This window comes from Acanthaster planci, linkage group LG07 (assembly GCF_054643075.1).
Source record: "Acanthaster planci isolate LZ-2023a linkage group LG07, COTS_SCS, whole genome shotgun sequence".
NCBI lineage: Eukaryota > Metazoa > Echinodermata > Asteroidea > Valvatida > Acanthasteridae > Acanthaster > Acanthaster planci.
In genome coordinates, this window is record NC_141783.1 from 13,420,386 (window position 1) to 13,443,262 (window position 22,877).

General features: G+C 40.3%; 2 protein-coding genes across 3 annotated transcripts in view; one reads left to right on the forward strand and one right to left on the reverse strand.

Annotated features, from left to right (window-relative positions):
• The window catches only part of LOC110981885 (heparan sulfate glucosamine 3-O-sulfotransferase 5-like), a 37,877-nt gene extending 24,650 nt beyond the window's left edge, over positions 1 to 13,227 (reverse strand). Inside the window, exons 1-2 of one of the 2 annotated variants that reach the window (XM_087138982.1) lie at positions 12,766 to 13,227; positions 1,039 to 8,867 (exon numbers count right to left, since the gene is read on the reverse strand). In XM_087138982.1, coding sequence (XP_086995108.1) covers positions 7,327 to 8,751 — 1,425 coding nt within the window. In that variant the 5' untranslated portion in view covers positions 8,752 to 8,867; positions 12,766 to 13,227 and the 3' untranslated portion in view covers positions 1,039 to 7,326. Of the gene's footprint in view, positions 1 to 1,038; positions 8,868 to 12,765 lie in introns of those variants that run through there. The other variant, XR_015425896.1, reaches the window with a different exon arrangement.
• A 2,919-nt stretch (positions 13,228 to 16,146) lies between these two features.
• On the forward strand, positions 16,147 to 22,735 carry LOC110981783 (organic cation transporter protein-like). The gene is made up of 10 exons (XM_087139432.1): positions 16,147 to 16,668; positions 17,337 to 17,483; positions 18,279 to 18,390; positions 18,541 to 18,712; positions 18,950 to 19,088; positions 19,370 to 19,461; positions 20,022 to 20,236; positions 20,979 to 21,087; positions 21,900 to 22,112; positions 22,568 to 22,735. Exons 1-10 carry the CDS (start codon positions 16,288 to 16,290, stop codon positions 22,728 to 22,730), a joined length of 1,743 nt encoding a protein of 580 aa, XP_086995558.1. The 5' UTR covers positions 16,147 to 16,287; the 3' UTR covers positions 22,731 to 22,735.
• Positions 22,736 to 22,877: the final 142 nt, after the last annotated feature.

Here is a 22,877-nt window from a genome sequence, read left to right on the forward strand (position 1 = left end):
TAAGGATTTAAATTCAAAATGACTGCCAATTTTGGGGTTCAGAATGACTGCCGGTTTTCATTAGCTTTTCTACCAGTAAACAGCATCAAAATATTCATATTTGAAATTGTTCTCTGTGTCTTATTAAAGTGCGCAGTTATATGCAAGAAAAAGTGAGCAGTTGTTTCTTACAATGTAGGTGAGAAATAAAAAAGGGATGTGGCCTAAAAAGGATGTGGGCATGTATGATAAACTGGTTTTTATTGTTACTGGGCCTAACTCTCTCTTTGACACAGCCCTGCTGAAATATAGCCAAATTATATCCCCATTTCCTGATATATATTAAGTTCCTCAGGCCTGAGTGGGTCAGGCCTGAGGGTACCCCCTGTTCACACTCCACACGAATACTGAACTGATGGCTAAGTCACCAACTGACTCTTACAAGATGCAGATTGGAGCTTCAACATTTGTTAATAATCACTGACTTCTAATAAAGTAAATGTCATAACAAATATAAATCCAGATGATAATATTTTAACTGCTAGAAATTCTAATAATGCTTTAAAATGACAAAGTTCACATCATAGTTGGCTACCCAAATGTTTACGCAAACCAGTGAGGAAGGAGAAGGAATACTCCTTCCATGCTCCCACACCCTCATTGACATGGTACACCTGCCAGTTAATCTCCTGGCTGTTCTAAATGTACTTTACACCTGATCATAAGTCACCTCCCCTTCCGATCTGGTACCTAAACACCATCCCTGGGAGATGTGCTTAAAACAAATCTTTCCCCTTTCTAAACAAGGACATCTATGATCAGGAAACTGAAACAGAAAGAAACAAAATACTGAGTAGTTTCTAACATGGAGCTACACCTCCATACAGTGTGCGGTGCATGTACATGTGTGTGATTTAGTCAGGAAATGACAGAAACCGTGATGTACGTGCCCCAGTGCTGTTCACGTGGTGTAGGCCATTGATGTCAATGCACTTAATATGTTCTGCAGACATGTAGATAATGTGTTCATAGAGTGTCACGCTCAGGAACTCACCGCAGTTTCGTGTACAAAGTCTGAAATATACAGTTTTATTCAAGCAGAAGGGCAGTACAAAACAAGACTCACAAGCACACTAGGGTGCTACAATCACAATATTTCAATACTCTGTGGAGACCTGATATATGGATATACATGGTGTAAAAATGCCATGGGTATTTAAAAATAAATTGGTACTTTGGAAATAAAATACACAATAAGACAGAAGAGATATACGTGTGATTACTCAATTCAGGCATTTTCTGAGCCATGAGAAACTGTTGTTTGCCCAATTGACAACAAAATCGTGTTTTCTCAACCTAGGGAAGGTCAGGCCATATACTGGTTAACAAGAAATGAATGAAGGGATCTTCATGTCATTTTCATGTGTTATATAAGAACAATGCAATTCCTGAAGAAAAAATGGAAATAATTGTGTAATCTGGAGGCAGAACATTGAGCACCAACATTACCACTATTTGGAGCTATTCTTGTGTACCGGTTTAATGTGAAATTTGGACACAATGAAATTGGACTCAATGGCTGCATTGTGCATGCAGCAAGTGAAAGTGGGAAAAAGACTGGTTATGTGTGAGGGTCAGAATAAGGTCAAAGGTCAGAATAAGGTCAAAGGGACAATATTCTGCAGTAGTCCAAATCTCACCTACGCCAATACCTGTTAATACAGCACAACGATCCAATACATGATACATGTACAATCACACTACCCCATATCACAGTAGAAATACCTACAATTTATGATTGTGCTCGTCTTTTCAAAACATTCAATATAGGACAGTATTTCACAAAGTAATAATAAGAATGAAAAAACGGGATAATAGGGATGAGCTTTGGGCTGGTAAAAGTGAGTGTTCGGTATTACGAACCTCTGACTGAAAAATGGAATTGCACTGTTTGCATATACATGTATATAAAGCACACATTTTGGTATGTTGTAAAAACAATATGTATATGTTTTTCAAGTTCTGATAATACTGTTTGTGTTTACTGAAGACAGGTGAATGTGCTGAACTTCACAGGAGACAAATGTGCATGTCGGTTTGGATAGGAAAATACTTAATAAAAATGCACAAAAATAGATATCTGTACAGCCTTTCATAAAATCAAAACCAATTTTGAGAAAACTCTCCAAGTATAATCTACTTGTGGACAGTGGCGTATCCAATGAAGGTGGGGGAAAAGTTGCCCCCTTAGAGACGGAACTTAAAGCAAGAGAATTTTAGCAACCATAATACCTTTTTTGGAGGGGGCGGGTAGGAATGAAGGATTCTTTTACGGATACAAAAAAAAAGGTCACGTTTAGAAAAATTCCATTTTTGCCCCCTCCCCCAGTCAAAGGCCTTGATACATCACTGATGGTGGAACACCGTTTTTACAGTAATTAAATTCCTGCAGAAAAGGACTATCATCTGGAACAGGAATGACATGCAATTATGATAAACTTAAAGTCTGATTACATGTACCTGCATCTCTTACAGAAACCAATTTTGTATATTTGTTACACTTGGCAATTTTTTTCCCTCTTATCAGAGTTCCATTTCTTGCAGTCCATCCAAGCAAGCAAGGATACTTATTGTACTAAACAAACTGTACAAGTGCATGGAAACTCAAATTTCAGTAACTGCTTTTCTAAATGGAATTACCAAACTGGAACCAAAAACGAGGCTTCAATCATGTGGCCAGTTCAGCCTCTCTCTGAACCGAAACAGAGCAAAACATCCAATGGACACAGCACACTATGTGATGAAGCCCTGAAACGGGGGCCATAAATAAGTCACAATGTCCTCCAATCAGGCCTAAAAAAGAATGTGTAAGAATGCTTCAAGTAATATTCTTACAAGGCTGAGGCTGCATCCAAATCTGTTGTCTAGAGCTAGGTCTGGGTCTTCACTACATTGGCAATATGTGGAGATCACAGACAACAGACATAGCCATAGATCTGGAATCCCATTTTGGACACAGCCTACATGTACATGTACATATGTGTGACTATGACTCAACAGAACTTAATCAGTGAACCTCTCTCCATAAATACACTATTGAATACAGCAGACATAAAAGCCAACCACTAATTACTGCAAACTTTAAAACAATAACATTCTATACACTATGAATGGAAGGTTGTTGGGATAGTATACAAATAAAGAATGTTTATGAGTGCAATGGTAAGAAAAATCACAGATGAAATGATTCTGACCGTTGCACAAATGTGAAGCATTCATTTATTTGTTTTATACGATACTTGCAAAAACTTCCTTTTCTACTGGAACAAAAGCTCCCACTTGTGCCATTTTGTGAAACAGATTCGTGTCCAAAGCACTACCAACGCAACAGGTAGTACTGCGCTAGTTCGACTGGTTCCAATCACTACATTATTTTCCTTTCTTACTTGGCCACGTATGAAGCGCGGCCGGGAACCAGTCAAGTCAAATGAAGTTCTATTCAATGGGTACTGTTTAATAGAACAAATAATTAAATGATACGTGATCAGTGATCCATTAATCAGATGACAGGGATTTATGCAGGTATTGTATAAAACATAATATAGTCCTGAGCAGTAGGAATTACAAAAATTACAATGTTAAACACCCAAAAACTACATGTACAAAACCAAATGCAATGATAAATGCTTGGAAAATTCCTCTGAATTTCAAAAGAAAGTTGAGGCATTGGTTGATATTTTTTCACAGCCAATGTGCACAAATTTTCCGACAAAAGGGATTGCGACTCCAATTATCATAGGGACCACTGAACCAAATCTACTGCGGTGGAAATGAGTCCAAATGCAGCGTTGTTTCTCTCCATAGTGCAAGTGACCATTTACAAGCACAAGTGGACCCAGTGTCAGTTCTTAATTAATTAGGAAGTACGAAGATACCAGTAGCAACACAGCCTCAAACTTGAAGTCCTACAATCTACATACCCAGATACGCAGAAATGAATTTGGATAAGCAGAAACTCCCATCATCACTAACCTCGATCAATAGACCCTGTATCTGAGAAGAGGATTATTTTACTACAAGATATGTTATATGAGACCCAACAAAGTCATTCAATTTTCATCTGTTGTTTTCATTTGAATGTTTATACAGTGGTTCAAGAAGATATGTCTTGGCTCTGCCACACAGCCGTGTATAGAGAGAGTTGTGACATGAGAGTCACCATTGATGGGAACAAACTGGCACATGTGCCAGTGCACTTGGACAGTTGGCATACATGTACATGTACAACAGCTGCACGCTCTCCTGTGCACCTAATAAACAGCCATTTTGTCTCCAAAAGCTGAAGCTGGCGCTTCTCTCTCTATATAAAGCTCTGGGCAAGTGAAAGAGATAAGAGACAGGACATGAAGACAAACATGAACCAGTACAGGTAGTACATGTATGTATGTGCCTGGAGACTAGGATGACTTACATACATCAATCAACTTACATGTAAAATATCTGTTGAAAATCACATCATTAAGAGAATATTTCGATCCCAAAACAAAGGGAATTATTATCGACTTATATACATCTACTGTACATATTACATGTACATGTACATGTACATATGGATAAATGGTTATTTTACTTTGGCACCTCGTCCTCCAGCTAATGTACTGGTACATGCATGTTCATCTACAAAGATGCATGAACATGTACGTGTAGATTCGTGGGAAGTTCAGGGATCAGTTTGTTTCACACCGACCGATCTGGATCGCGATCAGTGATCCCATCACTGGTTCGTTCAATCCACTAGGCGGGTTTTGGTGTCAGTGAACCAACAACAGATCACTGATCACGATCCGGATCCACTTGAAACAAACAGGCCCAAACTGTACAAACAAACTGTACCTTTTGGTACTAAACATGATCTCCACCAATCTGGTATATCTTTCCTTCAGCTTTAAACAAAACAAACTTCTTGAAGAATTCTTTAAATTTATTGAAACAAATAAAAATGTTTACATTAATAAAAACCAAAATAAATTCTCCACACTCATACAGGTATGAATGTAAAATTAAATTTTGTAAAAACCTTATAATTTGTTTTTAATTTAATACCTTTGCACACCAGACAAAGGGAACCAAACTTCCCTCAAAATGTACTGCATATCATAGATCTACTTAAAAATTCAATTTCAACATAACAAGCACCACAAAAGCAAACATGAAGCAGAAAAGCTATTCCTCCCCCAACTTGAGGCACCCCATCACCGTCAAAGAAGACACAGATCAGATGGCGTCATATCACCTGGCCACCTCACACAGACACCATACATGTACATGCCAACAGAAATTGGTCAGGTGTGTCCAGTGCACGCCATGCCAAATAAGCATTATTTCTACATGCTTTCCCAACAAGGCATGGTGTATACTGATATCTGATAATGGTAATCTCAAGATTTTAACCCGTACATAAAGTTTTGGTGTACTGGATAATGTTATGGTGGCTGAGAAAAGACAACTTGCTTATAAAAACAGCAGTTTATTGGCTAAGAAAAGAAAGTGAATTATCCTATACAAACAATGCAGATCAGATACATGTACGTGTAATCATGCCATTCTTCCATGTATATCATCTTGATTTTGGGAGGAGGGTAACTCCCTGACAATGCACGGTACTGCAAAGCTTTGCGCAAGGACTATACCAAAATAATTTCAAGATTAATATTTATCAGTTCTCAACAATCTTTAGAGTTACACACTGATTTAATTAAGTACTTTAGAACGCACAAAACAGTTGAGAAAAGGGATTAATGAGTGTGCAGAGTCATAACATTTTGAATTTCACATTGACAAGCTATTTGGAACAGCTTACGGTTATTGTCAAAAAAAGATCTTGTTTTGTGGACGCATACATGTAAATATCTAGAAAACCATTTACTTCCAGCAAGTACATGTACATGCTCATGGGCAATTCCACAGTATGGAAACAGGCAAAACTGTTTTTGCCAACCTCATCATTTGTGATTCACAAACTAAAGTCTTTTTTTTTAATGCAAGTAAAAGTAACAGTATCATTCCTTTTTTCCCATTTTCAGTTTCCGAACATGTTTCTTGTTTATGAAGTTTGCAACAGCAAATCTGCAATAGCCTGGCTGATTTCCACATTTGCTTTGAAATGGAATTGACCTTAACCATCCCTAACCATGCCACATCCAATAAGATTGTCCATGATTTACACTAAACCTCAAGGTTATGGCTATGCATTAATATCACTACATACATGTAAATATCCCACTATCACACATACAGTGTACAGGTTACGAGATACATTGTACATGTTACATACTACAGTACATGTACTTGTACTTGTAAAGAATTAGCATATTGTTTTACATTTCCTATCCAAGTACAGTTTGCTTCTAACTACATGTGCTGTACATGTGGTGTATTGTAGGAGTACATGTACAGTGTGAGGTTCAGGCATCTGGCCAACCAAGACAAACAAGCAATGCTTTTCCATTTACAAACTTTGGTTGCCACTATTACATACAAGGCTGGTTGTTCACATGCATGGAAAAAGCAAAACTGGTATGGATTCACTACCATGAATTTGCCATTGCTGTACCTCTGTCTTGAATACTGTTTGTTTGTTTTTTAGTTTGTTTTTTATTGGCTCAGAGCAATCACGTGGTAGGGCAACATAACCACATGTCACATTCACAATTAGATATCACATATCGCACACATACTGTGACGCATGAAAGCATTCCCTCCAGTGTACAGGTTAATGCAGGGATCGCTGACTGCCAGTGTGCACAGATTTCCCTATTGCCTTTAGTTTCCCTTCAAATCGGTAAAGCAATTGAAAAGCATCGCCAAGACAGAGATATGACACAATTGTTGAAAACCTGAAGGATGCATAGTACCCAAGACAAAGCTGAGGGTGTTATGATTCCTCGGGTTTTCAAAACATCATATGCCACATCACAGCAGTCAACAATTGTTACATGAGCCAGTAGCTACATGTACATGTTTATGTATGAAATAATGATTCCTCTCCATGAAAACCTTCAGAGATTCGGGACTTCAAAGCCAAACTTGACGTTCCTGTTTTGTTTGAAACACAAGGTACATGTATGTGCCATAAAACAGTAGTTGCAGTTCCTGGAATTCAGAAAGATTCACGAAGATTCTAACCAACATTTTGAATCAAAAAGTTGAGTTTTGTTTGATTACTGATCAATAATCAAACTGTCCTTGTAATGTATGACATTTTGTGAGAAACACAATTTAGTACACTGAAGGCAAAGGAATGACATACTCGTTTTAAGTACCATTCTAAACTTATCCAACTTTAGTTTATAGATTTGTCCATGAAAATTCCATTTGGGTAAGCTTTTCAAATTCCTGATTATATGGCCGAAAGAAATTTCTCAGTTTTTGGATGACCTCCGGGCTAGGCTCTGCCTTGGGCAGAAAGCCTGGAGTGCTCTTGGCCGGGCAAGGTCTTGGCTCAACCTTCATGCAAGGTGCGTGGATCTCCCTGTTGTAGAAAAACATGTTCCTCTCAAAGAACGGCTCTAAGCCAAGGAAATTCTCAATGTTTTTCATCTCTGTGTAGATATCTTTGTTCACTTTTTCGTCACTCAAAATGTAGAATCGATCTCGAGGGAAGTGCTCCAACCAGTTTTTGAAGTGTTTGGAGAAGACGCTTGCACTGATTATATCACTGGACAAATTGATATTGCCATTCTTGTCAAGTACTGTTTGTTCAAATTTCTCGCCTTGTGAGGCCGGTGTCTCAGACCTTGCAAGTGTACGAACTGCAACCCTGTCTTTCTTGCCGCGCCGCATCGCCAACTCGGCTTCATGCCTAAAGTCCGACTTCGCCCGTTCCACGGGGTCCCGCACACAGATCACAAACTTCACATTGCTCGGGAGATCCTTCAGGATGTTCTTTGGCGCGTCAGGAGTGATGAAATACCGCGGCGTCTTTTCAAAGGTGAATTGGTTGGCCTTGGAGAAACCCATCCGAGAGCGGTAATACTCAATCCCCTTGCCATAGTTCCAGTCAAAGTAGTGGACCTCATTGCCGATGGAATGAACAATCTGCGGATGCTGTGAAATGAAAAATCCGAAGGCGTTGGTCCCACTCTTTTTGACACCAATGTTGATGACAACTGGAAGTCGCTGTTCGTAGCCCACTTCCCTCATTCCCTCAGTGAGTGCTGCCCATTTCTTCTGAAGGCTCACAGTGGGTGCCTTCTTGCTGCCCAACAAGGACAGTTCCCGCTCATCAAAAATCTTCTTGCCAAACACGACTGATCTCAGGAGGTTACGAGGCAGTTTGCTGATCACCTTCTTCAGGATGAGTCCTGCCCTTGGGTCCGACACCTCAACAAAATAGTGATGCTTGGACACAGGCTGGGCTACTGCATGTGAGTTGACTGACACAGCTTCTTTATCTGTATCGTAAGTGTAATCTGTGAAAATGTCAGTTTCGTTTTGGTCGGTAAGTGCTCTCTCGTCATCAACAGAAGCTTCACGGTGGTCAGCATACATGTCTGCATTGGATTCGGTGACATTCTTGCTGTTGTCCTTCAGTCGCTGTCCTCTTATCCTTTTGCCCAAATCCAGTCGGCTTGCCTGCAACGAGGCGAGGCCTGATGGCATTTGGAAAGACTGTGGCGAGTGGAGTTTGGTCGTCAGGATACAACCCACAGTGAAGGACACGAGGCACAAGAGAGCAACAGTCGCCTTTTTCTTCAGGCTGATGTAAGACATTGTGATGATGGTACGATTCGCAAACCAGCTTCCATCTGCTTGTACATGTACATGTACATGCACATGTACATAAGTACAATGTAGGTTTGGGTGATGCCTGATTTATGCCCTTGTCACTGTTTCAAAAGAGAAATGAAACTTACATGTAACTTATAACCTGAAGAGACACACACCTCATTCAACAACTTTTAATAATTATCAAGATGTATTTTTTTGCGTTGGGGAGATGTTAATTATATATAACAGGTTTGCCCTTACCCAACGTATATTTATAAGCACTGTATGCTCAGTGCTTGTCCGAGAGCTTGCGAAAAAACCTCACAAGCTTACTCGAGTGAGACTCGAACCCACGACCTCCTGCTTACTAGTGCAGATGTCTTAACCACTCGACCACCGAGTTTGTCGGGGTCGGCTGGCCGGTCCGAGTTAAATGAAGCAGCGGGTACCGCGAACTATTATCAAGATGTATTTTTGCGTTGGGGAGATGTTAATTATATACAACGGGTTTGCCCTTACCCAACGTATATTCATAAGCACTGTATGCTCAGTGCTTGTCCGAGAGCTTGCGAAAAAATCCTCACAAGCTTACTCGGGTAAGCTTGTGAGGTTTTTTTTAAATATTTTTTTTATAAATATACGTGGGCAAACCCGTTATATATAATTAACATCTCCCCAACGCAAAAATACATCTTGATAATAGTTCATGGTACCCGCTGCTTCATTTAACTCGGACCGGCCAGCCGACCCTGACAAGCTCGGTGGTCGAGTGGTTAAGACATCTGCACTAGTATGCAGGAGGTCGTGGGTTCGAGTCCCACCCGAGTAAGCTTGTGAGGTTTTTTTCGCAAGCTCTCGGACAAGCACTGAGCATACAGTGCTTATAAATATACGTTGGGTAAGGGCAAACCCGTTATATATAATTAACATTTCCCCAACGCAAAAATACATCTTGATAATAGTTCGCGGTACCAGCTGCTTCATTTAACTCGGACCGGCCAGCCGACCCCGACAAGCTTGGTGGTCAAGTGGTTAAGACATCTGCACTAGTAAGCAGGAGGTCGTGGGTTCGAGTCCCACCCGAGTAAGCTTGTGAGGTTTTTTTTCGCAAGCTCTCGGACAAGCACTGAGCATACAGTGCTTATAAATATACGTTGGGTAAGGGCAAACCCGTTATATATAATTAACTTCTAAAAAAATGTACAATTAGTAACGTTCAGACGTCTTTTCAATTTTTTTTTCCATTCTATAAAGTGCACATCTACATGTACATGTTGCCAAACATCTAAACAGGCAGCCACAGAACTAGTCAATGCAGAGCTTTGTTTAGGATTGAGGTATGTATCTGCCTGTCCTTTCTAATACAATATTAAAAACTACAGGTCTGTCTGCACCAGCAAATGTTTAGAAACTGTTAGCCTCAGTACTATCTTAGCCCATGTTTCCATTGTACCAAATGCTCTGGATGGAATTACAAAGATATACGCGCTGGGGCGGTTTAACTTTTGAACAAGCAAAAACTGACTGATACGAATAAATGTTGCCTGTCCTGCGAACAAGTGGACAGATGGCTGAATGGGAAACTGAGCCTGAGTATATGTAGGACAGTACAAAAGCATATTAACATTTGGTCACGAGTGGGCAAGAGGGGGGCAGGGGGCACCCCCCCCCCCAAAAAAAATAGGTATTAGGTCACTGCAGGGAAAACTAGTGGTGTCTCTACATGTATATGGAGTTCTTTCCCAAAGCAGCACAGTTTCAAGTTTGTTACTACACTCGCACCTTATAAAAATGCATCCTGTCTGGTTGTATGGAGGTGGTTCAGTGGGTGAAATCTGCTGGTTCTGGTAGGCAAAGTGTGGGGGAAGGATCAGGCGGCAATTAGGAATTTGTTGGGTCTTACTCTTTAATTGTAACTCAGAAAACTACAGAACAGAGATAGGCCTGTGTATAGTTTACACACAACCACAACAGCAGAGTAACATGAATGAAAAATGTTCATCGGTAATGGCATTTCACCATTTCGAGAGAGTGTCTGCTCATACATGTAATGTATATTGTGAAAATCCTATCATGAAGCCATGTAAAAAAACAATTGGTGATCATCCTTTCTGCCCATAAAGGGAGGGTAGGGGAAGATGTTTTTTGGGAGGGGGGGTGGGAGTAAGAAATGTCCACATGTGTTTAAATGACGGTCAATTTATGCAGAATGTTAGTACAGTGAACCCTGTTTAACAGGTCCTTGGGACTTGATTTATTACCTTGTTATAACAGGAACCTTGTTTTTATATTAGCAATACAAAACAGTGAACAACAAAGAAATGGACCTAAAAAGTTCTTATTATGTTAGCAGAATCTTGAATAAACAGTTCTCTTCCTAACAAGGTTTTATTATGTTTGTGCATACAGTTGCAGCCGCAGCCAATAATTCAGATGTGACAGCGTCTGATTACTCAGTGAAGCTCTTCCATTTACCACCCTTGCAATAAATTGAATAGAACTTTGCCCTTTCCTAGTGCACATGTCCAATAGAGGGAACAGCCTCCGATCGAGAATGAACTAGTCTTGCACAAATTCTTAGGCCAAAGGGTAAGCTTGGGATCATTTCTCATTTCGTCCTTTTTTACATCCCCCCTCTTTTTTGGGAAAATTTTAAAAAATTGGGTTGGAGGCATTTTGGAGGGTCGGGTGGGTATGATCACCAATTTATATTCTTTTTAAATGGCCTTAGTCTTATTTCTCGATCTAAATGAAAGTCACAGGCACAATAAAATTTTTCAAAAAAGAAAAGAAAAATGCAGTGGCTATAGTTACAGAAGTTTAGACAGGTTGCTGTCTACTTTTGTTATGTCAATCTGGTGCACTGGTAATGGGAACCAAACCACAATGAATGGGATCTTGTAGTTTATTTTTTAAAAAATCCTCCAGAGGTATGAATCTAACAAAAATGAAAAGAACATGTGTAGAATGTAAACTTGCAATCTGATCTATAAAGAAAATACACAAAACAAAGGAATACAGAAACATGAAAAAAAAAAGTTGTATTGATTGAGGCTCAAACCCTGCATGTCAAGCTTAAAAGATACATGTAGCTTGTCTGCAGGCATGGCATACATAGTATGGACCTCTGCACAAAACAAGTCCACATAATGTAGAGTGCGATGGCGTTGTGTGGACTTGCACACGTCCACAAAATGTTTCCCCTCTCTGAAAAACAGTTTCAAAGGTATTTTGATGTCAGGGTTATCCACGGCAAAATGAAAAGGAACACTCCAGGAACTTATCATCAAAATTCCAGCTCGAAGGAGTCGTCCTAGTTGGAGAAAAAGGAGCATTTTCCTCAGGTCCCCTTAACCACAGGAGAACAAAGGAATGTTCACAATTACTTTGTAAAACAGGTATCGGTGTGCCAACTGTGCTATCACAATCCATGCTGCTGTTTGGAAATTGAATATTTATAAATTGGCAGTGATAATTGCGCAATGCCTTAATTTGGAAGTTGTGTTACGGTTAACATTACTTCATAGCCTAAACAAAAACAAAATCCACATTCTCGCAGTTGGCACGACATCACTATGGACTTTTAACATACAGCAAAGGAAGAAATTTACCCTTCGTGCTATTCAATAATGTCAAGATGTCCAAACGCGAGAATTGAAACATATTAATACACTGTCAATTTGAAACGAACTTGTTGAATAAGGCTACTGTAAATTATATTGCACGCTTAAAAAGTGTCCATATCTGATTCAACACTGACATGATTGACCACGCTAACTATTGCACTATTTGGGCCTGTCGTCTGACATCGATAGTACTTAGTAGGCCTAGCCTGCACTGTATAGTACTAGTGTCCTACGTGTCCTTAGTTAGGCTTAGACCCGTACCCAGGGTCCGACATGTACTCCTCCGTCGTAAACTGGGCCCAATGTGTACTCCTCCATCGTGCCCTGTTTGCTGGGCTAACATGTCCTAAGCCTAGCCTGAGGTGACTAAAATTATACTACCTTTACTCACCGTGCACACCTCAGGCTGAATACATGAATGCCTCACAGTCACCAAGGCTTGACTCTGTATGCTAAGACAGCCGCCTGCTGGTCACTACTGCCGTCATGGCCGTTATAACCACGTAGGGCCTAGCCGTACACTTGCACTTTGACCTTCAACATCATCAGGCTCCAGGCTTGCTCTATCTATATCTATGAATGATGGAACTTAGAGCATGTCATGTGTACGTATGATGCGCCATGCGCACTACAATTTACAAAACTTGTCTAGGCGAGGTTTTGTGCTTCAACAATGACTTAGCTTATATTAAGTACGTGTAGCAATGCCTGGGGGAAGACGAGAGGACTGAATTTCCTTACGAGTTAGGAGATTTGCTGACATTTCTTGCCGACAACACGCGAAAGCCTCATCAATCATAATCTATTCATAGATCTGGAGAGGAGAAAAAATTTGATTAGATTCCCTTTGCGATATGGCGCTTCTGATAGAGGGCGCCATCTCTTTAAGTTAAGGTTGCAGGGTGCAGACCACTAATTCAAGTGAGAATTTCTGGCCAACTCATTAGCATTAGAAAGTGCCCCCCCCACAGTATCTTTTGAAAAAGGAGATTGTTTGGCCCCCAAAGTGGTGAGATTGTTTAAATCGTTGCTGGGATCAACTCCCATGGGTCATTGAGCTTTCATATGAGAGCAGAATGGCTAAAAACTACAATTGAAAAATGGTCCTAAGTGCCCGAGAAAGTTGAGGGTTGCCACTTAAAAAATGGCTGCAATCAGACTTCGGAAAAATCACTTGGGGGGGGGGTGATTTTGTTTTGTGGGAATAATTAACAATGAAATTTGTTAACCCACAAAACATTAAAAAGAAATTGAAAGTTAAGTGACCAGAAGAGAATTTCATCTGTGTTTTAGAAATCTCAGGGATGTTGGCGTGCATGTTATTGAGTCCTGAACAGTGCTGAACTTACACTGTTTTCAATGGGGCTTGAATTAGTGAACTACCTTCACGTGCAAAATCGGAAATTGAAGAGGTCGGCCTAGGTTTTTTTCACTGGAAATTCAAGATTATGGCCAGAAGATCACTTTTCTTTTCAATTACATGGGTGTTAGCCACGAAAATCTTTTTATTCGCCTTTCAAGGAAGATCCCCAAAACATTATAAAACTAAGCACTCATTTCTGAATGTAGCCGTCCGCCTCTATCCAAAATAGGCCCGCAATTTGGGGCTTTTTGTGAAAGAAATACCCCGAATTGGAAAAAGTCCCAAATTCTGGATTTATTGAAATAATTCTATGATCCTTCCTGATTATGGTCTGTCTTATTGTAAAAATCCCGTGTGATCACAAAAAATTAATGAGCTCGTGCGCAGAAATACGACGATTTGGTAAAATGCACCTTTAAAGGCTAGGCCAGTACAGCAAATAGGTCCAAAACTGCATGCTTTCAAGTTCTCCGCTGTGATCATGGGCCTCGAGCTGGACCAACCGAAGGAGGCTCCTGATCCTTGAACTTCACAAGTTTACGAACGACTATGACATGCACGTGTCACGGTCGCATCTCTACCAACAAATTGAAAACTCCCGCCCAACGCGGCTCTTTTCAACCGACAGAGATGGAGGCTACAAGCAGGACTGCCTGCTAGTATTTCTGAAAGCACTGGACGAAACGGTGCCTCCCGAATAGCACTATTTTGTAGTAGAGCGTTAGGTATCAATTTTCAAAATGGCAACGGGCCTCATGACTATTTTGAGGGGTGATCGTCTCAAATATCTTCGAAAGTCATCGAACAAACCACTGAAAATTGCAAGCAAAATGAAATCCGAGGAAATGAGCTTTAATGTGATAAGTGTTTTAACCCCTGAGAAACTTTTTTTTGCCAGAATTTGAAGTGGGGGATTTATTACTGTTGTCTATGGCAGCTTATTTACAAATTTGTAAGGCCTAATTGTGTTGCGCTTTGCGCTTTGCAAACGAGTACAGCATGTTGAAGTGAACTCCCGATCTCCTTCGTCACAGCGGGGGTTGGGACAAACGGACCATAAACCGTGGTTTTGATTATTTACTACTATTACTATATTGAGGGAAAGACCATTTTAGAGAATCACGTTATGTCTTTCTACCAAAAGTGCGAGTAATGATGCCTCAAACTTTGTTTCACCCCTCAGAAAATTTACACAGATTAAATTACGAAATCCCCAAATGTAATTTCGAAGACCAGAAATGCAAAGTCGCGGTACAGGCCGACACTGTTGTTTAACACATCAAACTATACAGATTGGGAAGGCTTTAATTTGATACTCCATAAACTTGGACATTGTTAAATTTAGCAGCAGTTAGATTCTAGTCCAAACTGAGCAATTCTTGTAGCTTTCGGACATTGTCTCTCATTCGGAAAAAATCCTAATGACTCACTCATCCGATTTGCTCACATCACGGAAGGATTAACCTAAAATCTCCGTCCCCGTCAACATTTTTCTCGATATTGCCACATGTCGGATTTTTCACGAACTGTTTCTCTTTTTTTCAGTAAACCCTTCGCTGTCATTTTGACACCAATTTTGTAAAAAATTAACTTACTGTTCTGACGCAGCGAGACAGGTCAGCCAAAAATGTGTACCTTTTCACCATCGTACTCAATGCACGAGTGTTTTCACGCGGGCCTCCAACTTCAAATGACTGTGACAACAAAATATTCTGTCAGATTGAGTTTAAACTTCACTTTTGTACTGATCAGAATTTTTCACGTGCATGTAACAATTTTAAAAATCAGATATGCTGCAGTCGGGTTCTTGAGCTTCCCCCTGCTGTGAAATGGTTCAATATAAACCGCCTCTTTTAGAGTTAAATGAAACCAATTCTTCTGTGATTTACATGAAAAGTTTCAAATGAGTGATGACACGTAAAATATACCTGGAAATAATATTTCCAAGTTATATTTGAACTCCAAATGTAATCAACCTTTTGAGAACACGATAAACATTTTCATTCTGGTATTCCTGCTTTTGGAAGATCAGGGATTATTTATTTGTTATTTGTAAATTTCAAGATATCATCTGTAGCTAGAGATCGAATGTGGTAGTTTTTTTATTAAGGTCAACCGGATTGTATGCCTGCATTATACGTATGTTTACAGGATCCATCTTATGGCTTCAGCAATCAACTGAACACAGATTTTGGCAGATACATGTAGTCTGGCCTTATCCTGGTTCTGGCCATGGACCGCAGTTTATTTTTCTGATCAATCATGCTAAAATGATCAGCAGTGCTAACTCATTACTAAGTGTCCAGGCTTGAGTCCTCGGACTGAGGGCATAAAGTCTGTGTGCTCTGCCGAAGAAGGCAATTTCGCGATTTTTTTCGAGATAAGTGAGCACTTGACTGAGATAAGAGAGACGATTTGCATGTATTCATTTATTTGGATGTTCATCGGTATATAAAAGTGTTACGCGAGATCCCATTTTCTTCTATATCTCTCTTCTTTTGGCTGAATTTGCATTAAAATTCACCCAAACCACGTGAAAATACCCCTATCATGCAGTTTGACAATGCTTTGAAGTACCTGGGTGATTTTGGCCTGTACCAACGAGTGGTCTACTTCTCTTTGTGTCTCATGGCTGTTCCTGTGGCTTGGCATAGCACCGGTAACACTTTCCTGAGCGCTAAGCCAGCCCACCAGTGTCGCCTCTACCAGGGCTACGTCTACAATGCCTCGGAGGCGTACGACACCGTGCGCAGCTGCGAGATACCAAAGCTCAAAGATGGCCAATGGGACAGCTGTAACATGTACAATACCTCTGCCACCCACGACGACGACAATGGCGAATGCAACTCCACTTATTTGTGGCAATCTATTCCGTGTCAAATGGGATGGGTGTATGATGATGGCATCTACAGGAGTACAGTTGTAACTGAGGTAGGGACCGAAGGGTTTGAGTCTAAGATTTAGACTCTTAGCGTTCAGACTTTCATCACTCTGGATGTAAAATAACGTATTTTATTAATTTGTAATAATGAATTATACAATGAAAGTTTAAATTAATTCACGTTTACAATTTGAAAATATTGAATTTGAACTTTACAAACACTTTAAACTTTAGTAAACCTTGAAGTCCAAAAGTCAAGAAGTCTATCATAGATTGAACAAAGTTTTGTTACATTGTAGAAGAGGTTCAAAGTCAAGGAAATATTTAATAGGTGAAGCTTGCTAACAAGCATTGATCCGAGGAGGGTTCCCACATTTCGTTTAATAAACCTTATTACATTGCTGTTTGTGCCGTTAGTATTTTTAGAAGTTTGAGAAGTCTGCCGTCCCTTTTTGAATTGGGTTTGGTCAGGGCATATTGCGAGGATTTAGTCAAGGACCAAGGACCAGATCTTGAACCATTGTTGAATTTATGCAACGCCTCATTCATCTCAAACAAACAGAAATAATCCTCATCTAGACCGAATGCATATAATTCCCTAAAACCTGGGCCGATAGTTTTTTTATTCAAAAGCTTCCCTTTTCATGTTGTCTTTGTGTTTAATAAGCATCTCCAAAGACCAGGTACATGTATTTTTTTTTTGGTATCTTCCTCACAGTGGGACCTAGTGTGTGAAGACAATGCCTTGCGTCAGCTGTCCAAAACCCTGGTTCTGGTGGGCAAGTTGTTTGGATCCTTACTTTTTGGGCAACTCGCAGATACCTTTGGAAGGAAGAAGTCGTTCACACTGGCTATTTTGCTAATGGTAGGTCTGCCCTTTCGTCGAGCGCACGAAAATCAAGGGGGAATCCAGAAGCAAAGTTTGGCGGGGGAGCAAAGTAATGCTGGGGACAGAATAGTTGTGAAGCGAAGCCAATAGTGGAGTTTTTTTTTACATGTTTTGGGAAGAAAGGGAAACGAAACAGTCCCCCAAATCATCCATTGCTCTTTAAAAAGGATTTGGGGATGCTCAGAAAGTCGCCGATTTGCGATTATCTGAAATATAACGTTCCATATGGTAGAATTCCTTACCCTTTATACACTAAAAATAGCCTACGCTCTCGTCGAACACAACTCTTTTTCAATATCAAGGCCAGTTCTAGAACCAAAGTTTTATGATGTGTGGGTCAGGGGCAAATGCTGTTAATGGGAAGTAAAAATGCATTGAGGTTAAAATTTGGGGCCTCACCTTTCGTTCTTGTTGCCTCTGGGGTGTCTAGAAAAAAGTCATTTTTGTATGTCATAACTGTCAAATATATGGCAAAAAGTTCGAATCCTTACACACTCAAACTGTTTCTGGATGAATGTACTGTCCCTTTTTCCAGTCAAAAGAACACTTCTCGGGTCTGAATAAGCCTAAATGTCATTTCGATCCAAAATGTGTTCTCCATGCCAGAAAAGGATAGAACAAACCCTTTCAGATTCCAGGTCAATCTTACCAGGCAGCTTTTGGAGTGTGCAAATCCCTTTTATTTGAAACCACGCACCCCACCCACTTTGTGATATGATGTGTTGGTGAGGCCCTTGATAGTTGATTTGAGTTTCCATCGTATGACGACAGGTTGCCTGTGGGACGGGATCAGCATTTGCCAACAGCCTCATTTTGTTCTTAGTCCTGCAATTCATAATCGGTGTTGTTTCAACTGCAACCTTTGTGGTTGCCATAGTAATAGGTGAGTACAGCCTGACAAATATCGCGCCAAAGAAATGAATGGATGATGGAAACTGCAGTATACGATAACAATGTTTGAAGGAAAAAAAGATCCCCCATGGCTGGACTTCATGAAATGTCCATTACTTTACTGCCCCATTTTTGCCACTAGCTAATGAAATGGTAGGCAAGAGTTTTCGCGTGACGGCTGGCATTGTCTTCGAGTACTTCTACACCATCGGCTACCTGTCGATGGCCCTGATAGCGTGGTGCCTGGACGGAGATTGGCGAAAGATTGAATTGGCCATTTCCATCCCGCCCATCATATTCCTCGCCTATTACTTGTGAGTTCCAATCATATACCTGCAGTCTGATTGAATGCCATATTTCTTGTGACTATAATTCATGTTGTGATAAAATTGTGTCGACATAATCAATTGAATGAAGAATTTTATGGACAGCAAAAACATGGGCTACTTGTAGCTGTCTATATATTAATGTCTTCGACGGCTCTCCATTCACTTGCCCAGTATGTAAACTTGAGAGAGCCCATATTAAAAACTGTCTTAATTTCTTGCCAGCATCGTGCCCGAGTCTCCCAGATGGTTGATTTCAAGAGGCAAGATGGCAGAGGCGGAGAAGATCGTAAGAAAGGCAGCGAAGGTGAACAAAGTCGACCTACCAAACAGCGTCTTTGAGGACAAAAAGGACCCAGAACAGGTACAACTTGACAAGTATTAACGTTAACGTAATGTGCACTGTATCCGGCTATAGCCAATCTTTAACGTGCGCACTGCGCGTCCGTGGGAGAAATTACGACACCTTGGTTCATTGCACTTTTCAGACGGCACACGTTACTGAGGCTGTGAACCACAATTCAACTTTTATTTCAAACCAAAAAAGTCTTTAGAGAAAGAGTAACTTGAACACATGGCTTACCAAAAGTTAAAAATTATTCATGAATATTGGGAAAAAGATTGCCATGTTTGTCGCAACTGCAGGAAAACCGACATTCCGAGGAGACGAAGACCTTTATTGATTTGATGAGGTATCCTAACCTGAGGAGAAAGGCATTCATCGTTTACTTCGTTTGGTAAGTGTCACAGGTTGTACATGTGATCCATGTCAATAGCCGTAATTCTGAATTTAATGGTCCTTGTCTGTGATGTAAACAACGACAGGCATGATTAGCAGGTCACGTGTCCGAATATAGACGTCTGTGACCATGGAGCTCACAGGATTTTTTCCCTAGGGAGGGGCACAGTAGTAATCAGTAACAAACAATTAATAGTATCAAGGGGGTCAATAGTCAGAGGTACCTTCAGGCAAATGGCTGATTTTATACCCTTCCTCCTGTTTCGTTTCTTTCGCTTTTCTACTATATTATGCCTTTTCCCCCAAAAATTTTGTTAAACTGTGTAATTGCCTGTCTTAATTTCCCAAATCTATGCCGATGGTCCTGTAAATTTAGCGTTTCGTGGATGATTTGCTCAAAATTAGTTTCTTCTCGTTGAACAATTTCTGAAAACATTTGAAATTCTACTACCGTGTCATTTACGAGACAGATAACGCCTCGACCACATATCCGTAGCTATTATTTCACTGCAACTGATGACAACCCTTTTCCTTCCAATGTTTTATGCATGATTTAAGGTTGAGCAACAACATGGTGTACTTTGGCTTGACCTACTTCACCGAGGACTTGGGTAGCGATCCCTACCTCTCTTTCTTCCTCGCTGGACTCGTCGAAATACCCGCCTACATCCTGTGCCAATTGCTGTTGGGTAGAATTGGTCGCAAGTGGCTCATTTGCATATTCATGACTGTTGGGGGCGTTTCCCTCTTGAGCACCTTGGCAGTACCCAAAGGTTCGAGTTCATATTTGGTATTTTGAAATTAGGAGCAGTCAAGAATACTTTTAAGTTAAATGGTAATGCCTGTCTCATTCTTGCGTGCTACTTACCTTCATGGAGCCTTAGATAGTAAACTTTAAAACTTTTCTACGTAAATGAGCAGCACCACTCGCAGCGTACAACTGACGAGGTGCCTACTTCTAGTTGACGCAACATTTAGGGCTTGTCACTAAAACTTCACTTAATTAAAAAAGGACAAACATCTGACATTTGACAGGGTAAGCTATGAGGGAAGAGCGTTAATCTCTCATAATGCGTATGGATCTTTCGAGGATGGGGCAAATAGGATTTATTCTTTAAACTAAAAATGATTTCCCCCTTTTTTACGTGTGAAAGAATCCTCTCCCCCACAACAGTGCGACACAGAATCGATTTTAAAAGGGTTGTTGCCAACAACAAAGAGAACAACAATTCCAGAAATAATTATGATAATAATTCAAATTTGCAACATGCTCCCGAGGGAGCAATTTTCCCCCATCACCTTTGGACATTTATGAACAAAACTATTATTTCTCCACATTTTGAAATATAGGATATCGATCATTTAAGAATGAAGGTTATAGGAGTAACGGAACATGACCAAGAAATGGTAACGTCCCTTAAAGTTTATAGACATCTAATATCGTAATGACTCAAGATTCTGCCAAGTTTGGTTAATTTTCATCAGTTTTTTGTTTTTGTTTTCTATATTTTTCAGATTTGGGAACACTGACCTTGGCGATTGCCATGATAGGCAAGCTGTGTATCTCAGGTTCCTATGCAATTGTCTATCTATACGCAATTGAGATTTTCCCTACGCCAGTAAGGTAAACGCAGACACGGGTGAATAAAATCCAATATTCTCAAAATCCAATTTTCTTGTAAGCGATATACATGTGCATTAGATACTCCTCGTTTTAACAGAAGTAACTATTTTTTTTAATATCTTAGACTTAGTAGTTTTACAGGATATAATCCAGTGCAATTTTGATGATTAGTCCAGAAAACGAAGACACCTGTCAAAACAACTGGTATAACTAACACTAATAAGCCGCACTTAACATTTCCAGAATTATTCCCATAACACTGTCGGAACAAATGAAACCTGTTTGCCGAATATTTATTAAGATAGGTTTCTAAAATGTGTTAGTATCTCTGGTTTAGGGAGAACTACTTGGTGTTTTGGGGGCGGGCAATCGATAGACACACGAGGCGCCTGTCTCTTTTCATCATTTATACAGGATTCTCTCGTAAACTGGTTCCTAAAATAGCTTGATAAAAGAACAGTTCGTTAATAAAGTTGATTTCTCCGCATATGTAAATCCTGCAATGTTGTAGGCAAAGCATTTAATTCGAGGTAATTTGTACAGTTATACGTCAAAATATATTTTTTTAATCAGAATATTCGAGGAGTAAGGAATGAGAGGAGTGGGGGGCATCCGGGGTACGCATATTTTTTTATTTTAAGGGCGCTGGAAGCAATTTTATTGTGGCTTACGTGTCGGTTGTGTTCATTATTTCCAATGGGGTCGACTGGGGCAGGGTCACTCCTTTGCGGATACGTCCCCTCCTGCAGTTGAGTTGTTTGTTCTTTAGCTTTTTTTTTCACTGTCTTTATTTGCAACTTGCTGCGGATCAGAAATGCAGGTGTCGGAGGGGGTGCGATGTTATCACGGATTGGCTCCATTTCCTCCCCTTACATCCTCTTGCTGGCCGACTACACCTTCCCAGAGTTCCCTTTTCTGATATTTGGATCTTTCACCCTGGTGTCTGGCATCCTGATGCTTGTCCTCCCCGACACCATGGGGGTTAAACTGCCGGAGACTATGCAGGAGGGAGAAGACTTCGGCAAGTAAGACGGCCGATAATGAGGCTAATCAATGGCGAGTTTTGGTGGGGGTGGGCTGGGTAAGGTATTAGAAACAATATTTATGGTCGCACGATGGATCTTTGTAACCCAGATCGTGACTTCGTCAAACATGCGTATGATTACAAGTTCAACATGGTTCCATGTAATATATGCAGTGGGCATGGTTAAAATTGAAGTGACGACACACAAACCTACGGAAGCGTATAAGGGCCACTAGCAAAAGTTTTTTCGAGTTACTATCTCGCCGAGGCGAGTTACTGTCTCGCCGCGCACAGACCGGATTAACATTGCACTCTATCAAAGTATTTTTCAAACAGTAACTGCGATTTTTTTTTAACTGGAATATTAATCTCGTTTAAGTTTTTCACATTTTGTAACGCTCGGGGAAAAGGCATTATGGGACTGCACCAAGTATCTAATCATTTCCCTCTGTTTAGGAACATGAGCCTTCGTGAGATGTTTAAACTTCCAAACTGCCGTCTCCCCAGCTACTCCAGTGAAGAAAGCATCTTCGACGAGACGATGGAAAATGACAAAGAAACTGTTGTCATGGAAATGAATACAGCGTACAGTAACGTGGCAGTGCAGACCGATGACTGAAGACATCAACTCAGCTGTGTTGGATGGCGATTGGGTTTTAAGTTAATAAAGATTTTAAGGATCTTTTAAGTAAAGAGCAATCATTTATAGGTGGATAGCTTTTGACAGTGTCCAGTAAGAAACGTATTGATGGTGTAGAAAGTGTTG